The sequence below is a fragment of the Drosophila melanogaster genome, chromosome X, assembly GCF_000001215.4.
Source record: "Drosophila melanogaster chromosome X".
NCBI lineage: Eukaryota > Metazoa > Arthropoda > Insecta > Diptera > Drosophilidae > Drosophila > Drosophila melanogaster.
Window position 1 is genome coordinate 11476542 of NC_004354.4, and position 15296 is coordinate 11491837.

The 15296-nt window shown below is 44.8% G+C and overlaps 4 protein-coding genes across 7 annotated transcripts; 3 read left to right on the forward strand and 1 right to left on the reverse strand.

Moving 5' to 3' along the window:
- Positions 1 to 516: 516 nt before the first annotated feature.
- Cyp4g15 (Cytochrome P450 4g15) lies at positions 517 to 6692 on the forward strand. 2 transcript variants are annotated; one of them, NM_167287.2, is made up of 6 exons: positions 517 to 1250; positions 1843 to 2040; positions 2473 to 2655; positions 4984 to 5672; positions 5769 to 6060; positions 6157 to 6692. In NM_167287.2, exons 1-6 carry the CDS (start codon positions 1052 to 1054, stop codon positions 6318 to 6320), a joined length of 1725 nt encoding a protein of 574 aa, NP_727531.2. In that variant the 5' UTR covers positions 517 to 1051; the 3' UTR covers positions 6321 to 6692. The 2 variants fall into 2 exon arrangements, with proteins under 2 accessions (NP_727531.2, NP_572721.1); NM_132493.3 differs by having other exon boundaries at positions 6157 to 6565.
- Positions 6693 to 6976: 284 nt separating this feature from the next.
- Uba5 (Ubiquitin-like activating enzyme 5) lies at positions 6977 to 8519 on the forward strand. The gene is made up of 2 exons (NM_132494.3): positions 6977 to 7393; positions 7505 to 8519. The coding sequence occupies exons 1-2, from the start codon at positions 7113 to 7115 to the stop codon at positions 8436 to 8438; spliced, it is 1215 nt and encodes a 404-aa protein (NP_572722.2). The 5' UTR covers positions 6977 to 7112; the 3' UTR covers positions 8439 to 8519.
- Positions 8520 to 8708: 189 nt separating this feature from the next.
- Positions 8709 to 10025, forward strand: Spase25 (Spase 25-subunit). 3 transcript variants are annotated; one of them, NM_132495.3, is made up of 3 exons: positions 8709 to 8890; positions 9020 to 9624; positions 9695 to 9728. In NM_132495.3, the coding sequence occupies exons 1-2, from the start codon at positions 8852 to 8854 to the stop codon at positions 9578 to 9580; spliced, it is 600 nt and encodes a 199-aa protein (NP_572723.1). In that variant the 5' UTR covers positions 8709 to 8851; the 3' UTR covers positions 9581 to 9624; positions 9695 to 9728. The 3 variants fall into 3 exon arrangements, with proteins under 3 accessions (NP_572723.1, NP_001285125.1, NP_001285124.1); NM_001298196.1 differs by having other exon boundaries at positions 9020 to 10025; NM_001298195.1 differs by having other exon boundaries at positions 9020 to 9697.
- On the reverse strand, positions 10005 to 15032 carry CG33235 (uncharacterized protein). Its single transcript, NM_206687.2, has one exon. It carries the CDS (start codon positions 14980 to 14982, stop codon positions 10228 to 10230), a length of 4755 nt encoding a protein of 1584 aa, NP_996410.1. The 5' UTR covers positions 14983 to 15032; the 3' UTR covers positions 10005 to 10227.
- Positions 15033 to 15296: the final 264 nt, after the last annotated feature.

Consider the following 15296-nt stretch of genomic DNA (forward strand, 5'->3'; position numbering starts at 1 on the left):
CTTAAAAATAAACCAAGAAAAAGACTTCAACAATCTGCAAGCGTTTTTAACCCAAGAGATACATATCGAAATGATTTTTCACTTTGATCATTCGTTTTTCTGCTCAAAAGCTTTGGCTAATTTCGTCACTCGGTTTTGAAGCTCAATTCTCGTGACGAATGGAACTTTCACCGGGATGAGCTTAGAGAAGACCTGAGTTCCGATTCACATGATCCAATTCTACAGAGAACCACCCCAATTCCATACCGCAGTTATTTACTCGAGCACTGTGAGAAAAGTTGCCACCATTCGTGCTCAGATCATGAAAAATTCGAAGGGTATGCCACATGGAAATATATGCATATGAATTGAACAACAAAAGGATTCTAGAATATTTTTGTTAAATATTTAAGTTAGTAATTGCGCAACTTTTAACAAGCCGTCGCATTTGCTTGCGAGCTGAGTGCACAATTTTTGTTCGCAGTGCACATATGCTGCACATTGTTGGCTATAAAAGTCGTTCGCACCGTCGCCGCTGTCTAGTCGCTGGAAAAGAGGCGCGAGGAGTGCGAGTGCGGGTCCAACGTATCTAATTTATACACATATCCAGCCGATTCCGAGTCCGTAACTCCGCCATCCGATCCGGTCCGATCCTCTTCGCATCGCTCCGTTCCCATCCCATTCCATCGCATCGCATCCCCTGTGTGTGGGTTGATATACGCGATCATTTCGCGCTGGTTGCCTCGGCGAGGGGCTGTCACCGTTTAGTTGTGCGCTGGCCGAGCAGCGAGTAACATCCGGTCCACCGATCCGATACGATCCTATCCGATCCGATCCGATCCGATCCGCAAAACCCAATCCAACCCAGCCCATGGATAGCTGATCGATCCGTGTGTACTGTGTGGGAAGTGTGCGTGCGCCGATCGATTGGTTTTCTTTTTTGTTTTGGTGTTTTTTCTGTGACCTGGTGAACATTGTTGACCGATCGAAACAGAGAGAGAGAGAGAGAGAGTGAGAGAGAGGGGGAGAGTGTGTGAGAGAGAGAGCAAGAGAAAGAGGATCCCGACAAGCAATGGAGGTGCTGAAGAAGGACGCCGCCCTGGGCTCACCCAGCAGCGTCTTCTACTTCCTGCTGCTGCCCACGCTGGTGCTTTGGTACATCTACTGGCGATTATCGCGGGCTCACCTGTACAGGTTGGCCGGACGACTGCCGGGACCACGGGGACTGCCCATCGTGGGTCATCTGTTCGATGTGATTGGACCCGCTTCATGTAAATCCACTAGACTAAGTGCCATTTTTTTCGCGGGAAAGGGTGCGACATAGCCCCTTAGCAGGCATAAGGGTTAAGCAGCCAGTGAAAAAAAAAAAACGAGGATAACCAGTTTTAAATACGGATTATCAGGCAAACTCCGAATTGAATTCAAATCACATAAAAATATTTAATTTTCAATACATTTCAAAAGAAATCCTGCTGCTATTGAGAAATCAATTTGGAACAAACTTTAAACTTAAAGAAAAGCATTTTTGAAACTTAAAATATAATACTCGTTTGAAATCTTTTTAAAACACTTCTGAAAGTACACACATTTATTTGAAGTTCTACTTCAAACGAAACTTTAATTCTGATTTAAAAGTAATTATCATGCATTTTCCAAAATTTTAAACATTGATTATTAGTTTTTAGTCACTTGGAATAAAGTTTCCGAATAATAGTGAAATGAAAATTCTTCTCCTTTTTATTTTAAGAAAGAACTTATTTCTGACTTTTAAAATATAACACATACTAGAGCACTAATTATCCTTTTCAAAAATTAATCGTGGTTTTGAATTGATCCCCCAAATTAATCCGTGTATCCCCGCAGCTGTTTTCCGAACAGTCATCCGCAAAAGCGCCCCTTTCGAGCACATAGCCAAGATGTGGATCGGGCCCAAGCTGGTGGTCTTCATCTACGATCCGCGGGACGTGGAGTTGCTGCTGAGCAGCCATGTCTACATCGACAAGGCATCCGAGTACAAGTTCTTCAAGCCCTGGCTGGGCGACGGACTGCTGATCAGCACAGGTGAGGTGGGGTTTTGAGGGGGAAAGCCTCCCACATTTAAGGGGTGGTGTCCACTTGCCACTAATGCAATTTGCGAAATCATAAATTAATTAAGCGATCCGCTAGCCTGACAGTTGGCACAACAATGCCGCTATAAATAAAATCAACGTCGCAGAAAAGTCACGGAAAAAAAATGCACAGTCGTTTGCACTGAAGATATACCAATTTCAAATGTAATAAGTTCAAAATGATAATATGATAAATAATATTACACATGATGATTTTCAATTTAGACAGACATGTAAGAAAAAAGTACTATTATTTATTAGCTTGAGTGATAATCATGAACAAATTTGTAATGTAATGTCCAATTTTTTTTTGGTTTTTTTTTTTTTGTAAGAATATCTTGTATGTACGATCGGTTCTACATTCCCGCTCCATCTATTGTTGCAGGTCAAAAATGGCGATCGCACCGCAAACTGATTGCACCCACATTCCATCTGAATGTCTTGAAGAGCTTCATCGAGTTGTTCAACGAGAACTCGCGTAATGTGGTGAGGAAACTGCGTGCGGAGGATGGTCGCACTTTTGATTGCCATGATTACATGAGCGAGGCAACCGTGGAGATTCTATTGGGTAAGTGAACAGATATACAGATAGATGGATGTACAGATACATTCATATACAGATATACAGATACAGATAGGTGCGATATACGGATATGGGGATAGAGATAGCCATACTATGATTACACTAAAGTACAGTCAACCCACACGCACTCGCAATCGCAACGATCATCCGAAATACCCATACCATTCCATGACATACCATCATACCACGCAGTACGATACGATACTATAGCATACCATGAGCATACAATCCAGCATCATCATCATCATTTCAGTTATATGCGTGCGCCCAAGCCACCTAATCCCCGCTAGAAACGCCGTGGATATGGACACATTATATTGTATGCCACACACAATTGAGTGCAGACCCATTTCCCTATATACTGGCAAATCAAAAATTTGCCGCTTTTGTTGTGGCCCCACAATGGGAGCAAATGAGCATATACATACATGTGCTTTTGCATATAAAGATATATATATATATAGATATATATATGTATATATATATTTCAAATCCCAGCCCCCAGATTTAACCGAATTATGCCAAACTGATGCAAACTGGTTGGATTTGTACCCCAAACGATCATGTTGCTTGGTTATGAAAATTCCATAAGTAGGGGTTCTTACTAAGTTAAAACAAACAATCGAAGATCAGTTAAAAAGATAATCGATATCTTATATAGAGTAAATTTACAGCATATTCAAAACATAACTATTGTAGCTCAAAGTAGGACAAATTTATTTGGGAATTTGAAAGTTATAGCAAAAACATATGGCATATACAAATATTGTATGTCCTCCATATTTAAGCTTTATAGAAGCTTAACAATAGTTTCAGTTTCAGTTTAATGGGAATATTACACCGAGATATCTGAAAGATCCAAGTTCTATCAGCAATAAACAACCTCATATTTCTAGATGCAGGTTAAGGTAATACCTATAGGTTTTGGCCCACCCAAATGGTCTTGTTTATCATCATACCAATGGCACCCAGATGGCAATTCGCTTAAAGCCAGACACGTTTTGGGCCTGGAGTGAAAAGTGAAACCGGCAAGAGCCTAGACAAAATTGGCTGGTGGCCAATGTTAATGACATTGTGGAGCTCGTAGTGCTCGGCCGATTTGGGATTGATTTGTAGGCCATTGCATAATAATCCGAGCCCTGCACAATTGAAATGCAGCCAAGATTGCAGAATTCAATTGCCTTGGATTGGATTGGATTGGATTGGATACGATGTAATGTGATGTGATGGAACCGAGGCGAACCGAACCGAACCAAACCGAACCGAAATGCAGCGAATGAAAATGCAACGCAACGAATGCGGGATTCGCAGTCAGTAGTGCAATTAAAGCCACGTCGCACTGCCATTAAGCATTTAATAAGGAAAATTTGAATGCAACGACTGAGGTTGTTGTTCACGGCGATTATTAGTCTGGGGTATGGGGTCTGGGTCTGACGCAAACGGGCAATTAGCAATTAAGAACTCAACGAAACGAACCCAAATGCCAAGCGAAATGCGAATGAAAATCCGGGCGAGTTTCCACAGGAAAAACTCAAATGTGTCATTGCATAAGCCAGATTTTCGTATTCCTTTTCCGCACGAGCAAAACTCAAATTTAGCAGTTTAATTTTTAGATATGCTATTTACACGAACCTATTCAAATTTACTGACCTATCTCATTTGCAACTTGAATCTTTCAAATCGTTTTCAGATTGCACTGTCACTTTCCTTTAGTTTAATTCCAGTTATAGACCGTGATTCACTGTGATTGGCAATCGAGAACTTATCAAAAAAAAAAAAAAAAAAAAAAATGCCAAATTCCACGCTCGCAGTTTTCCCACAGCACAAAAACACACATGATTGTACACACGAAGCGGATTTGTCCGTAAGCTCGTTTATGCTGTCATCTATAGATCTATTTATGCATTGTATCTACAATTAGACAGGCGGTGGATGGATGGTGAGCTGGCGGGGAATCCGGGGGCTACCTCCGCCGCCTGTTGTCTGTTTGTTAAGTTCAATTGGCGCTTGGGTCAGGCGAGTGCATTCCACTTCCCCCCATTTGTGCTGGGGGTCCATCCCATCTACATCCACATGCCATCCCTTGCCAACTCATCTCATTCTATCCGATCTCCTCGCATCCGATCTCGATCGCAATCTGCTCTTCAAATCCAGATACGAGTCTCTGCACTGAAAGGAAAAGTACGATTCGAATGTGATGGGATATTGAGGTTATACTTATACTTCCTTTTAGTTATTATTTAATATAATCACAATCTAAACCTACTTGTATAAATACACACCTTTCTGGGTGCTACATTTTGGCAATTCCAGAGACTGCGATGGGTGTGTCGAAGAAAACGCAGGACAAATCGGGATTCGAGTATGCGATGGCCGTGATGCGGATGTGCGACATCCTTCACGCCCGCCATCGGAGCATCTTTCTGCGCAACGAGTTCGTGTTCACCCTGACGCGCTACTACAAGGAGCAGGGTCGCCTGCTGAACATCATCCACGGCCTGACCACCAAGGTGATCCGCAGCAAGAAGGCGGCCTTTGAGCAGGGCACCCGTGGATCCCTTGCCCAGTGCGAGCTGAAGGCAGCCGCCTTAGAGCGGGAACGGGAACAGAATGGTGGTGTTGACCAGACCCCATCAACAGCTGGCAGCGATGAGAAGGATCGGGAGAAGGATAAGGAGAAGGCCAGTCCGGTGGCGGGACTGTCCTATGGACAGTCGGCTGGTCTCAAGGATGACCTGGATGTGGAGGACAATGATATTGGTGAGAAGAAGCGGCTGGCCTTCCTTGATTTGATGCTCGAAAGTGCACAGAATGGAGCACTCATTACGGACACGGAAATTAAGGAGCAGGTGGACACGATCATGTTCGAGGGACACGACACCACGGCAGCCGGCTCCTCGTTCTTTCTCTCGCTGATGGGCATCCACCAGGACATCCAGGATCGCGTACTGGCCGAACTCGACTCCATTTTTGGCGACTCCCAGCGACCGGCCACATTTCAGGTGGGTAACTAATGCCGCACACATCACCATAGTTAGTTAGTTATATTCTTGAATGTTGAACGTTAACCGCTTAAAATGTCCGCATTCCGATTGCAGGACACACTGGAGATGAAGTATCTGGAGCGGTGTCTGATGGAGACGCTGCGCATGTACCCACCCGTTCCATTGATCGCCCGCGAGCTGCAGGAGGATCTCAAGCTGAACTCGGGCAACTACGTGATTCCCAGGGGCGCCACGGTGACGGTGGCCACCGTCCTGCTCCATCGCAATCCGAAGGTCTACGCCAATCCCAACGTCTTCGATCCGGACAACTTCCTGCCGGAGCGCCAGGCCAATCGCCACTACTACGCCTTTGTGCCGTTCTCTGCGGGACCACGCAGCTGTGTGGGTGAGTTGCAGATATAACACTGAAGCAAATTATGTGAATATTCGGATCGTCTATATGAATAATGTTTTGTTTCATTTATTATAATTATTTTTTTAGGGCGCAAGTATGCGATGCTCAAGCTGAAGATCCTACTGTCGACCATTTTGCGGAACTACCGTGTCTACTCGGACCTGACCGAATCGGACTTCAAACTGCAGGCGGACATCATCCTAAAGCGTGAGGAGGGATTCCGCGTGCGCCTCCAGCCGCGGACCAGTTGAACCCCGGTGGCCGCGACGAACATCAGCTAGGCGAACCAGGTGGACCAGGTGGAGCGGGTGGGGCAGGCGGAACAGGCGGGCAGCACACCATACACCGTACACCGCAAACAATAAGCTACACAGAACGGACACTTATCCATACATATAACTCCACTTGTTGGCAAGTGATAGTCACCGGTTTATACAGTAATATTGATAATATTAAATAATAATAAACGTGCTCCCACACTCGATTTATTGAATAGTATAATGATTATTTTTTTGACGCATTTAACACAAAAAGCAACCACAACTATCGTCATCTTCCTTTAATTGTTCTACTCCTCTTTTTTTTTTTTGGTTATTTAATAATTATAATACCTATTTGTGTGTAATGATTTTGACAATAAATCTTTTGTGTAATTATACAAATGGATTTTAGTGGGAAATTTAAATGTTTTCATACAGCAAATGGAGTTGACAGCCATTTGGTTGCTGTTATTACTCGTCTTCTATTTTATGCGTCTTAAAATTCAAATATGCGCGCCATTCGTAGCATTAACCAACACTGTACCAGCTGGCAATGTAAATTGGTATATTTTTGGTATATAACTATCGACCCTCGGCCATCACTAACATGCAGCGTTGCCCCATCCCATCTAACGCAAGTACCAAACTAATTTGGCCATCTGGCAGCACTGGTCAAAAGTGACACGGCGACAACCAGCTTAAAAGCGAAAGTTAACAATTAACAATTGCTGGCGTCCATAGCCAAACACACGAGCCAGAAACTGGAGCCACCCCAAAGCCAGAATGTCGCACGCCATCGACGAACTGCAGGCGATCATCGCCGATCTGAAGACGGAGCTGGAGACGGAGCCGAAATCCAGTGGCGGCGTCGCTAGCAACAGCCGCCTGGCACGCGATCGCATCGATCGCATGTCCGCCGAGGTGGTGGACTCCAATCCGTACAGCCGCCTGATGGCCCTGCAGCGGATGAACATCGTCAAGGACTACGAGCGCATTCGCTACAAGGCGGTGGCCATTGTGGGCGTGGGCGGCGTGGGAAGCGTCACCGCCGACATGCTTACACGGTGCGTGCACAACAAGAAGAGAAGGGCAACAGTCATTGTGCACCACAGCTAGCACTCCAAATATGTTGTCTTTAATTAAAGGCTATGTATTAATCAATTGATTTCCTGCAGCTGCGGCATTGGCAAACTGATACTCTTCGACTACGACAAAGTGGAGCTGGCCAACATGAACAGACTGTTCTTTACGCCCGATCAGGCGGGCCTCTCCAAAGTTGCGGCCGCCGCCGCTACCCTGAGCTTTATCAATCCGGACGTGGAGATTGAGACGCACAACTACAATATTACAACGGTGGAGAACTTTGATCGCTTCCTGGACACAATATCGCAGGGCGGACGGATAGCTGGCCAGCCGGTGGATCTGGTGCTCAGCTGTGTGGACAATTTTGAGGCACGAATGGCAATCAATGCAGCGTGCAATGAACGCAATCTCAACTGGTTTGAGTCGGGAGTTTCGGAAAATGCCGTCTCGGGGCACATTCAGTTTATCCGTCCTGGCGATACCGCCTGTTTCGCTTGTGCACCACCCTTGGTGGTGGCCGAGAACATCGACGAGAAGACGCTGAAGAGAGAGGGCGTGTGCGCCGCTTCATTGCCCACAACTATGGGCATTACGGCTGGCTTCCTTGTCCAGAACGCATTAAAGTATCTGCTGAATTTCGGCGAGGTCTCTGACTATCTGGGCTACAATGCCCTTAGCGACTTCTTTCCCAAGATGACGCTCAAACCGAATCCGCAGTGCGATGACAGAAACTGTTTAGTTCGGCAAAAAGAGTTCCAAGCCAGGCCCAAACCTGTGCTGATCGAAGAGAAGGCAGTCAGCGAAGAGCCGCTGCATGCCACCAACGAATGGGGCATCGAACTGGTCGCCGAGGATGCGCCAGAAAGTAATACAACGCCCGCCGAAACCCCAGTGATGGGTGAAGGGCTGAGGCTCGCCTACGAGGCTCCTGAGAAGTCCAGCGAAACGTCAGAGGAAACTGTATCTGCAGCTACCGCGGACGAAACCAGTCTGGAAGACCTGATGGCGCAAATGAAGTCCATGTAAATTGATTCCGTACTCCGTATTTATAGACACTTTTTGTAAAACACACACTTTTTTTTTGATAAACTCAGCTTCGATTTGTGTAAAACTTGGGCCGAGCCATTTTTTATTTATTTATATATAGTAACTTTTAGTCACTTGATTAAATGCTTTATGCTCAAAATTATTTGAATTACGCGGGAAATTTCAATTCTTGCAGTTTCTAGTATTTCAGTATTTTAAGCTTCCCCTATCTGGCAGCACGGTCAACTAGTCCGTTATCGATTGGCAGCGATAACGATTGACAATTTTGTTGTCGCGTTGTCACACAAAAACGAAGAAAACTCCTGAAAAAAGAAAAAAGAGTTTTTCTGAGCATTTCGCAAACTTCTCTTGGAAATCAAGGGCATCAAAACACAATAGAGAGCAGATAGAAGATGGGCAAGAAGGATGAAAAGTCACAGCAAGGCGAGGAGGTGAGTAAACCGGTTGCCGGCTTGGCATTTGGTCCATTAAGATGTGTTCCACGTCATTGTAGAATGTAAATGTAAACTAAGTGAATATGTGCATAAACTAACTCCATCCTGTTTCATGTGCCCTGCCAGCTGGTGAAGGTCAACAAGTGGGATGGATCCGCAGTGAAGCACGCCCTCGATGATGCAGTGAAAACCTGCCTCCTTGGCGATCGTCCCCAGCTGAAGGAGCAATTCGGCCTGGTCAACACCCGTTTGGCCCTCTGCGCCCTCGCCGTTTCCGTGGCTATAATGGCCCATGCTTGGGACTTCACCCACCCCTTCCCGGAATCCCGTCCAGTGCTCCTCTTCAGTGTTTTGGCCTACTTTGCACTCCTCGGCATTCTGACCCTGCACTCCAGTTTCCGCGAGAAGGGCACCTTTGCGGTGGCCCTGCAGAAGGACAAGGAGCGGGAGCGCCTGTGGGAGGCCAGCTCCGATATGCGCAAGTACGACGACAAGTACCTGCTGACCCTCAGTGTTCGCGACACGAAAAATGGCAAGCGGCGCGAGCAGAGCAGCAACAAGTCGTGCGCCGCCTTCATCGATCAGAATGGCATCGTCCTGGACAACCTGGTGGCCAACGAGGTCAACCGTCTGTTCAACGCCTTAGCTGCCGACAAGAAGAACGCTAGCAGCCTTTCTTCTAATTAAACCAAATTCCCCACTTTTGTCTCATTAAATTGTACACTTTTGTGGTAAGCCGACTGTTTGTCTTTTGTAATAAGCGGAAAAACTATAATATAAAATGAATTCTTTGATTTACAGCTTAACATAAATTGTCTGAATCTGATAGAAACTTAACCAATGATTTGTGGACTATTTTATTATAATTTCATGGGTTCAGCTGCAAAAATCTAAAAGTTAAGAGGGCGGGGATTCCGGTGGCGGCAGAGGAAGAGGAGAGGGTGCCCAAACTGGAACTGGCGGCGATGGGGAAACCCATATTGCGCTGATAAGGCCATTGATATTAATTCCATATTTAACCTGGCTGCCTTCCCAGAAGTTAAACATCAAAATTGGGAGTTGTCGATGTCAAAACGTTTATATATATATATCAATGTTTTTATATTCCAAAAGCTCATATTTGTGACATACTAAAGATTTTGGCTACAAGAGAGTAATGTACGTAATGTAAAGTCTATATGTACGACTAACTCATGTGTTTTTAAAAGATTATTCTATTTGTTATTATATTTATTCACAATGTGGAGATGTCCCAATCCAAGTGTACCCAGAAATCCGAGTGTTTTTGACCTTCTTCCTGCGGCGCTCCGGCTTCCTTTGTCATCATCATCTTTTTATTTTTTCAGATATCTGTATGGGGCACTACGGTTCCTTTTCCCATTTCCCATTACCATCTTCTCTTTAATTTCTACATATTTCTTATGTCTTTCCAAAGCCTCAATTTCTGACATCTTCTGGGCCATTTTCTTTTTCATAATCATCTGCTTTTCTAACACCTTTGCTGCCATTGTATCCTTGGCCGTCTTTAGAGCCTCCAATTTTCCCTTAGCAATCTTTAGTGTCTTCCCGCATTGCCGGTCCTTCGACTTCTTTTTTTGCACTTTCCCCTTGGCCATCTTCGGCTTTTGCAAGTTTAGCTTTTCCTCTTTCTTATTTTTCTCAAGGACTTGCTTTGATGTCTTTCGCCATTCATCAATTTTCTCCTTTTCCATTTCCTTCCTTTCCATCTCCTCTACCATGTCCAGCTGCTCCTGCGTCTCCAGCAGCTCCTTCACCACTTTGCTCTCATCTTCCTGTGGCGACACTTCGGCTAGGGTAGGGTTAGCCACCTCTGCTTTGGTTTTCTTTTTCTCTAAAAACTTACGAGCCCATTCCTTTCCTCCATAAGGATAGTCATTATCCTTTTTATCTGCCAGAACAGGAGCCCATGGCTTCGGCGTGGTAGGACCGACAGCCTCGGTGTGGGCACGTTTTGATGGAGAGACCATGTCATTCATCAATGTTAACTTTCTTTTTGAGCTTGGAATCTTTATCTCATCTTTGCAGAGATTGGCATCACCGCTGGTATCACTGCTGTCCGAGCCTAGAATTATTAATTCATCTTTGTTGCTATTGACAACTAAGCGCTGGGCACCGAATCTGTTGCCTTGATTACGCTGGCTTAGCAAATTGTCCACATCCACTTCCTCCAGGACGCTCTTATTATTGGAGTTACGATTCACTGGCTCCGGCAAGGAGGCCCCGATATGAGATTTCTTTTCCTCTCCGGGTGGAATAATGTCCTTCGTCAAAGTGAAATTCCTTTTCGAGCTTGGAATCATTTTCTCATCTTTGCTACCTTGATTACGCTGGCCTTGCAAATCCAGGACACTCTTATTATTGGAATTACGATTCACTGGCTCCGGCAAGGAGGCCCCGATATGAGATTTCTTTCCCTCTCCGGGTGGAATAATGTCCTTCGTCAAAAAGAAATTCCTCTTAGAGCTTGGAATCATTTTCTCCTCTTTGCTGGTATCACTGGTGTCCGAGCTTAGAATTGTTAATTCATCTTTGTTGCTATTGACGCCTTGATTACGTTGGCCTAGCAAATCCAGGACGCTCTTATTATTGGAATTACGACCCACTGGCTCTGGCAAGGTGGCGCCGAAAGGAGATTTCTTCCCCTCTCCGGGTGGAATAATGTCCTTCGTCAAAGTGAAATTCCTTTTCGAGCTTGGAATCATTTTCTCATCTTTGCTACCTTGATTACGCTGGCCTTGCAAATCCAGGACACTCTTATTATTGGAATTACGATTCACTGGCTCCGGCAAGGAGGCCCCGATATGAGATTTCTTTCCCTCTCCGGGTGGAATATTGTCCTTCGTCAAAAAGAAATTCCTCTTAGAGCTTGGAATCATTTTCTCCTCTTTGCTGGTATCACTGGTGTCCGAGCTTAGAATTGTTAATTCATCTTTGTTGCTATTGACGCCTTGATTACGTTGGCCTAGCAAATCCAGGACGCTCTTATTATTGGAATTACGACCCACTGGCTCTGGCAAGGTGGCGCCGAAAGGAGATTTCTTCCCCTCTCCGGGTGGAATAATGTCCTTCGTCAAAGTGAAATTCCTTTTCGAGCTTGGAATCATTTTCTCATCTTTGCTACCTTGATTACGCTGGCCTTGCAAATCCAGGACACTCTTATTATTGGAATTACGATTCACTGGCTCCGGCAAGGAGGCCCCGATATGAGATTTCTTTCCCTCTCCGGGTGGAATATTGTCCTTCGTCAAAAAGAAATTCCTCTTAGAGCTTGGAATCATTTTCTCCTCTTTGCTGGTATCACTGGTGTCCGAGCTTAGAATTGTTAATTCATCTTTGTTGCTATTGACGCCTTGATTACGTTGGCCTAGCAAATCCAGGACACTCTTACTATTGGAATTACGATTCACTGGCTCCGGCAAGGAGGCCCCGATATGAGACTTCTTTCCCTCTCCGGGTGGAATAATGTCCTTCGTCAAAGTGAAATTCCTTTTCGAGCTTGGAATCATTTTCTCATCTTTGCTACCTTGATTACGCTGGCCTTGCAAATCCAGGACACTCTTATTATTGGAAGTACGATCCACTGGCTCCGGCAAGGAGGCCCCGATATGAGATTTCTTTCCCTCTCCGGGTGGAATATTGTCCTTCGTCAAAAAGAAATTCCTCTTAGAGCTTGGAATCATTTTCTCCTCTTTGCTGGTATCACTGGTGTCCGAGCTTAGAATTGTTAATTCATCTTTGTTGCTATTGACGCCTTGATTACGTTGGCCTAGCAAATCCAGGACACTCTTACTATTGGAATTACGATTCACTGGCTCCGGCAAGGAGGCCCCGATATGAGACTTCTTTCCCTCTACAGGTGGAACAATGTCCTTCGTCAAAGTGAAATTCCTTTTCGAGCTTGGAATCATTTTCTCATCTTTGCTACCTTGATTACGCTGGCCTTGCAAATCCAGGACACTCTTATTATTGGAATTACGATTCACTGGCTCCGGCAAGGAGGCCCCGATATGAGATTTCTTTCCCTCTCCGGGTGGAATAATGTCCTTCGTCAAAGTGAAATTCCTTTTCGAGCTTGGAATCATTTTCTCATCTTTGCTACCTTGATTACGCTGGCCTTGCAAATCCAGGACACTCTTATTATTGGAATTACGATTTACTGGCTCCGGCAAGGAGGCCCCGATATGAGACTTCTTTCCCTCTCCAGGTGGAACAATGTCCTTCGTCAAAGTGAAATTCCTTTTCGAGCTTGGAATCATTTTCTCATCTTTGCTACCTTGATCACGCTGGCCTTGCAAATCCAGGACACTCTTATTATTGGAATTACGATTTACTGGCTCCGGCAAGGAGGCCCCGATATGAGATTTCTTTCCCTCTCCGGGTGGAATAATGTCCTTCGTCAAAGTGAAATTCCTTTTCGAGCTTGGAATCATTTTCTCATCTTTGCTACCTTGATCACGCTGGCCTTGCAAATCCAGGACACTCTTATTATTGGAATTACGATTTAATGGCTCCGGCAAGGAGGCCCCGATATGAGATTTCTTTCCCTCTCCGGGTGGAATAATGTCCTTCGTCAAAGTGAAATTCCTTTTCGAGCTTGGAATCATTTTCTCATCTTTGCTACCTTGATTACGCTGGCCTTGCAAATCCAGGACACTCTTATTATTGGAAGTACGATCCACTGGCTCCGGCAAGGAGGCCCCGATATGAGATTTCTTTCCCTCTCCGGGTGGAATATTGTCCTTCGTCAAAAAGAAATTCCTCTTAGAGCTTGGAATCATTTTCTCCTCTTTGCTGGTATCACTGGTGTCCGAGCTTAGAATTGTTAATTCATCTTTGTTGCTATTGACGCCTTGATTACGTTGGCCTAGCAAATCCAGGACACTCTTACTATTGGAATTACGATTCACTGGCTCCGGCAAGGAGGCCCCGATATGAGATTTCTTTCCCTCTCCGGGTGGAATAATGTCCTTCGTCAAAAAGAAATTCCTCTTAGAGCTTGGAATCATTTTCTCCTCTTTGCTGGTATCACTGGTGTCCGAGCTTAGAATTGTTAATTCATCTTTGTTGCTATTGACGCCTTGATTACGTTGGCCTAGCAAATCCAGGACACTCTTATTATTGGAATTACGATTCACTGGCTCCGGCAAGGAGGCCCCGATATGAGATTTCTTTCCCTCTCCGGGTGGAATAATGTCCTTCGTCAAAGTAAAATTCCTTTTCGAGCTTGGAATCATTTTCTTATCTTTGCTGGTAGCACTGCTTTTAAAGTCTGGAATCTTTAATTCATCTTCGCAAGAACTATCACCATCGCTGGTATCACTGGTCTCCGGGCCTGGAGTGAATATATCATCTCCGAATGAACTATAATCATCACTGGAATCACTGCTGTCCGAGCTTGAAATCATCATTTCATCTTTGTTGCTATTGACAGCTACGCCCTGGGCACCGAATCTGCTGCCTTGATTACGCTGGCCTTGCAAGTCCAGGACACTCTTATTATTGAAATTACGATTCACTGGCTCCGGCAAGGAGGCCCCGATATGAGATTTCTTTCCCTCTCCGGGTGGAATAATGTCCTTCGTCAAAGTAAAATTCCATTTTGAGCTTGGAATCAATTTCTCATCTTTGCTGGTAGCACTGCTTTTAAAGTCTGGAATCTTTAATTCATCTTCGCAAGAACTATCACCATCGCTGGTATCACTGGTCTCCGGGCCTGGAGTGAATATATCATCTCCGAATGAACTATAATCATCACTGGAATCACTGCTGTCCGAGCTTGAAATCATCATTTCATCATTGTTGCTATTGACAGCTACGCCCTTACGCTGGCCTTGCAAATTGTCCACATCCACTTCCTCCGGGACACTCAAATTATTGAAATTACGAATCACTGGCTTCGGCGTCGGGCGCTTCCTAGGCTTCTTGGTGGTCACGCTGCCCCCTCGATCGAAAATGACATTCTCCAATGTGAGTCTGCCTTCAGAGACTTGCGGGCAAAATGTCCTTGTCGCGTCCGAATCCAGGCGGACAAGGTTCTTGTCGCCAAGCAGTTTCTTGCTGAAATTCATGGTTATCTTTCCGATATGGCAATGCGAATGATAAAAGTAATTTGGTTTCCTTGTGATGAAATAAGAAATAATATAATATACAAAATTATATAATTTTATCCGCTGTGACGATGTTACCTGGTGAACGACTTTTTTAAAAAGAGAATGTATTCAGGGAATGAGCTCCAAATGTCAACTTTCAGCTGTCAAATCCACACTTTCGAAGTGTAAGGGTTACTTTAAATTGTGGTTGTATCCAATAAAGGGAATTATACAAAATAAAATATTTTGTTTCCACTTGAATAAAAGTCGATGCAATGTGTTAAATATCAGAT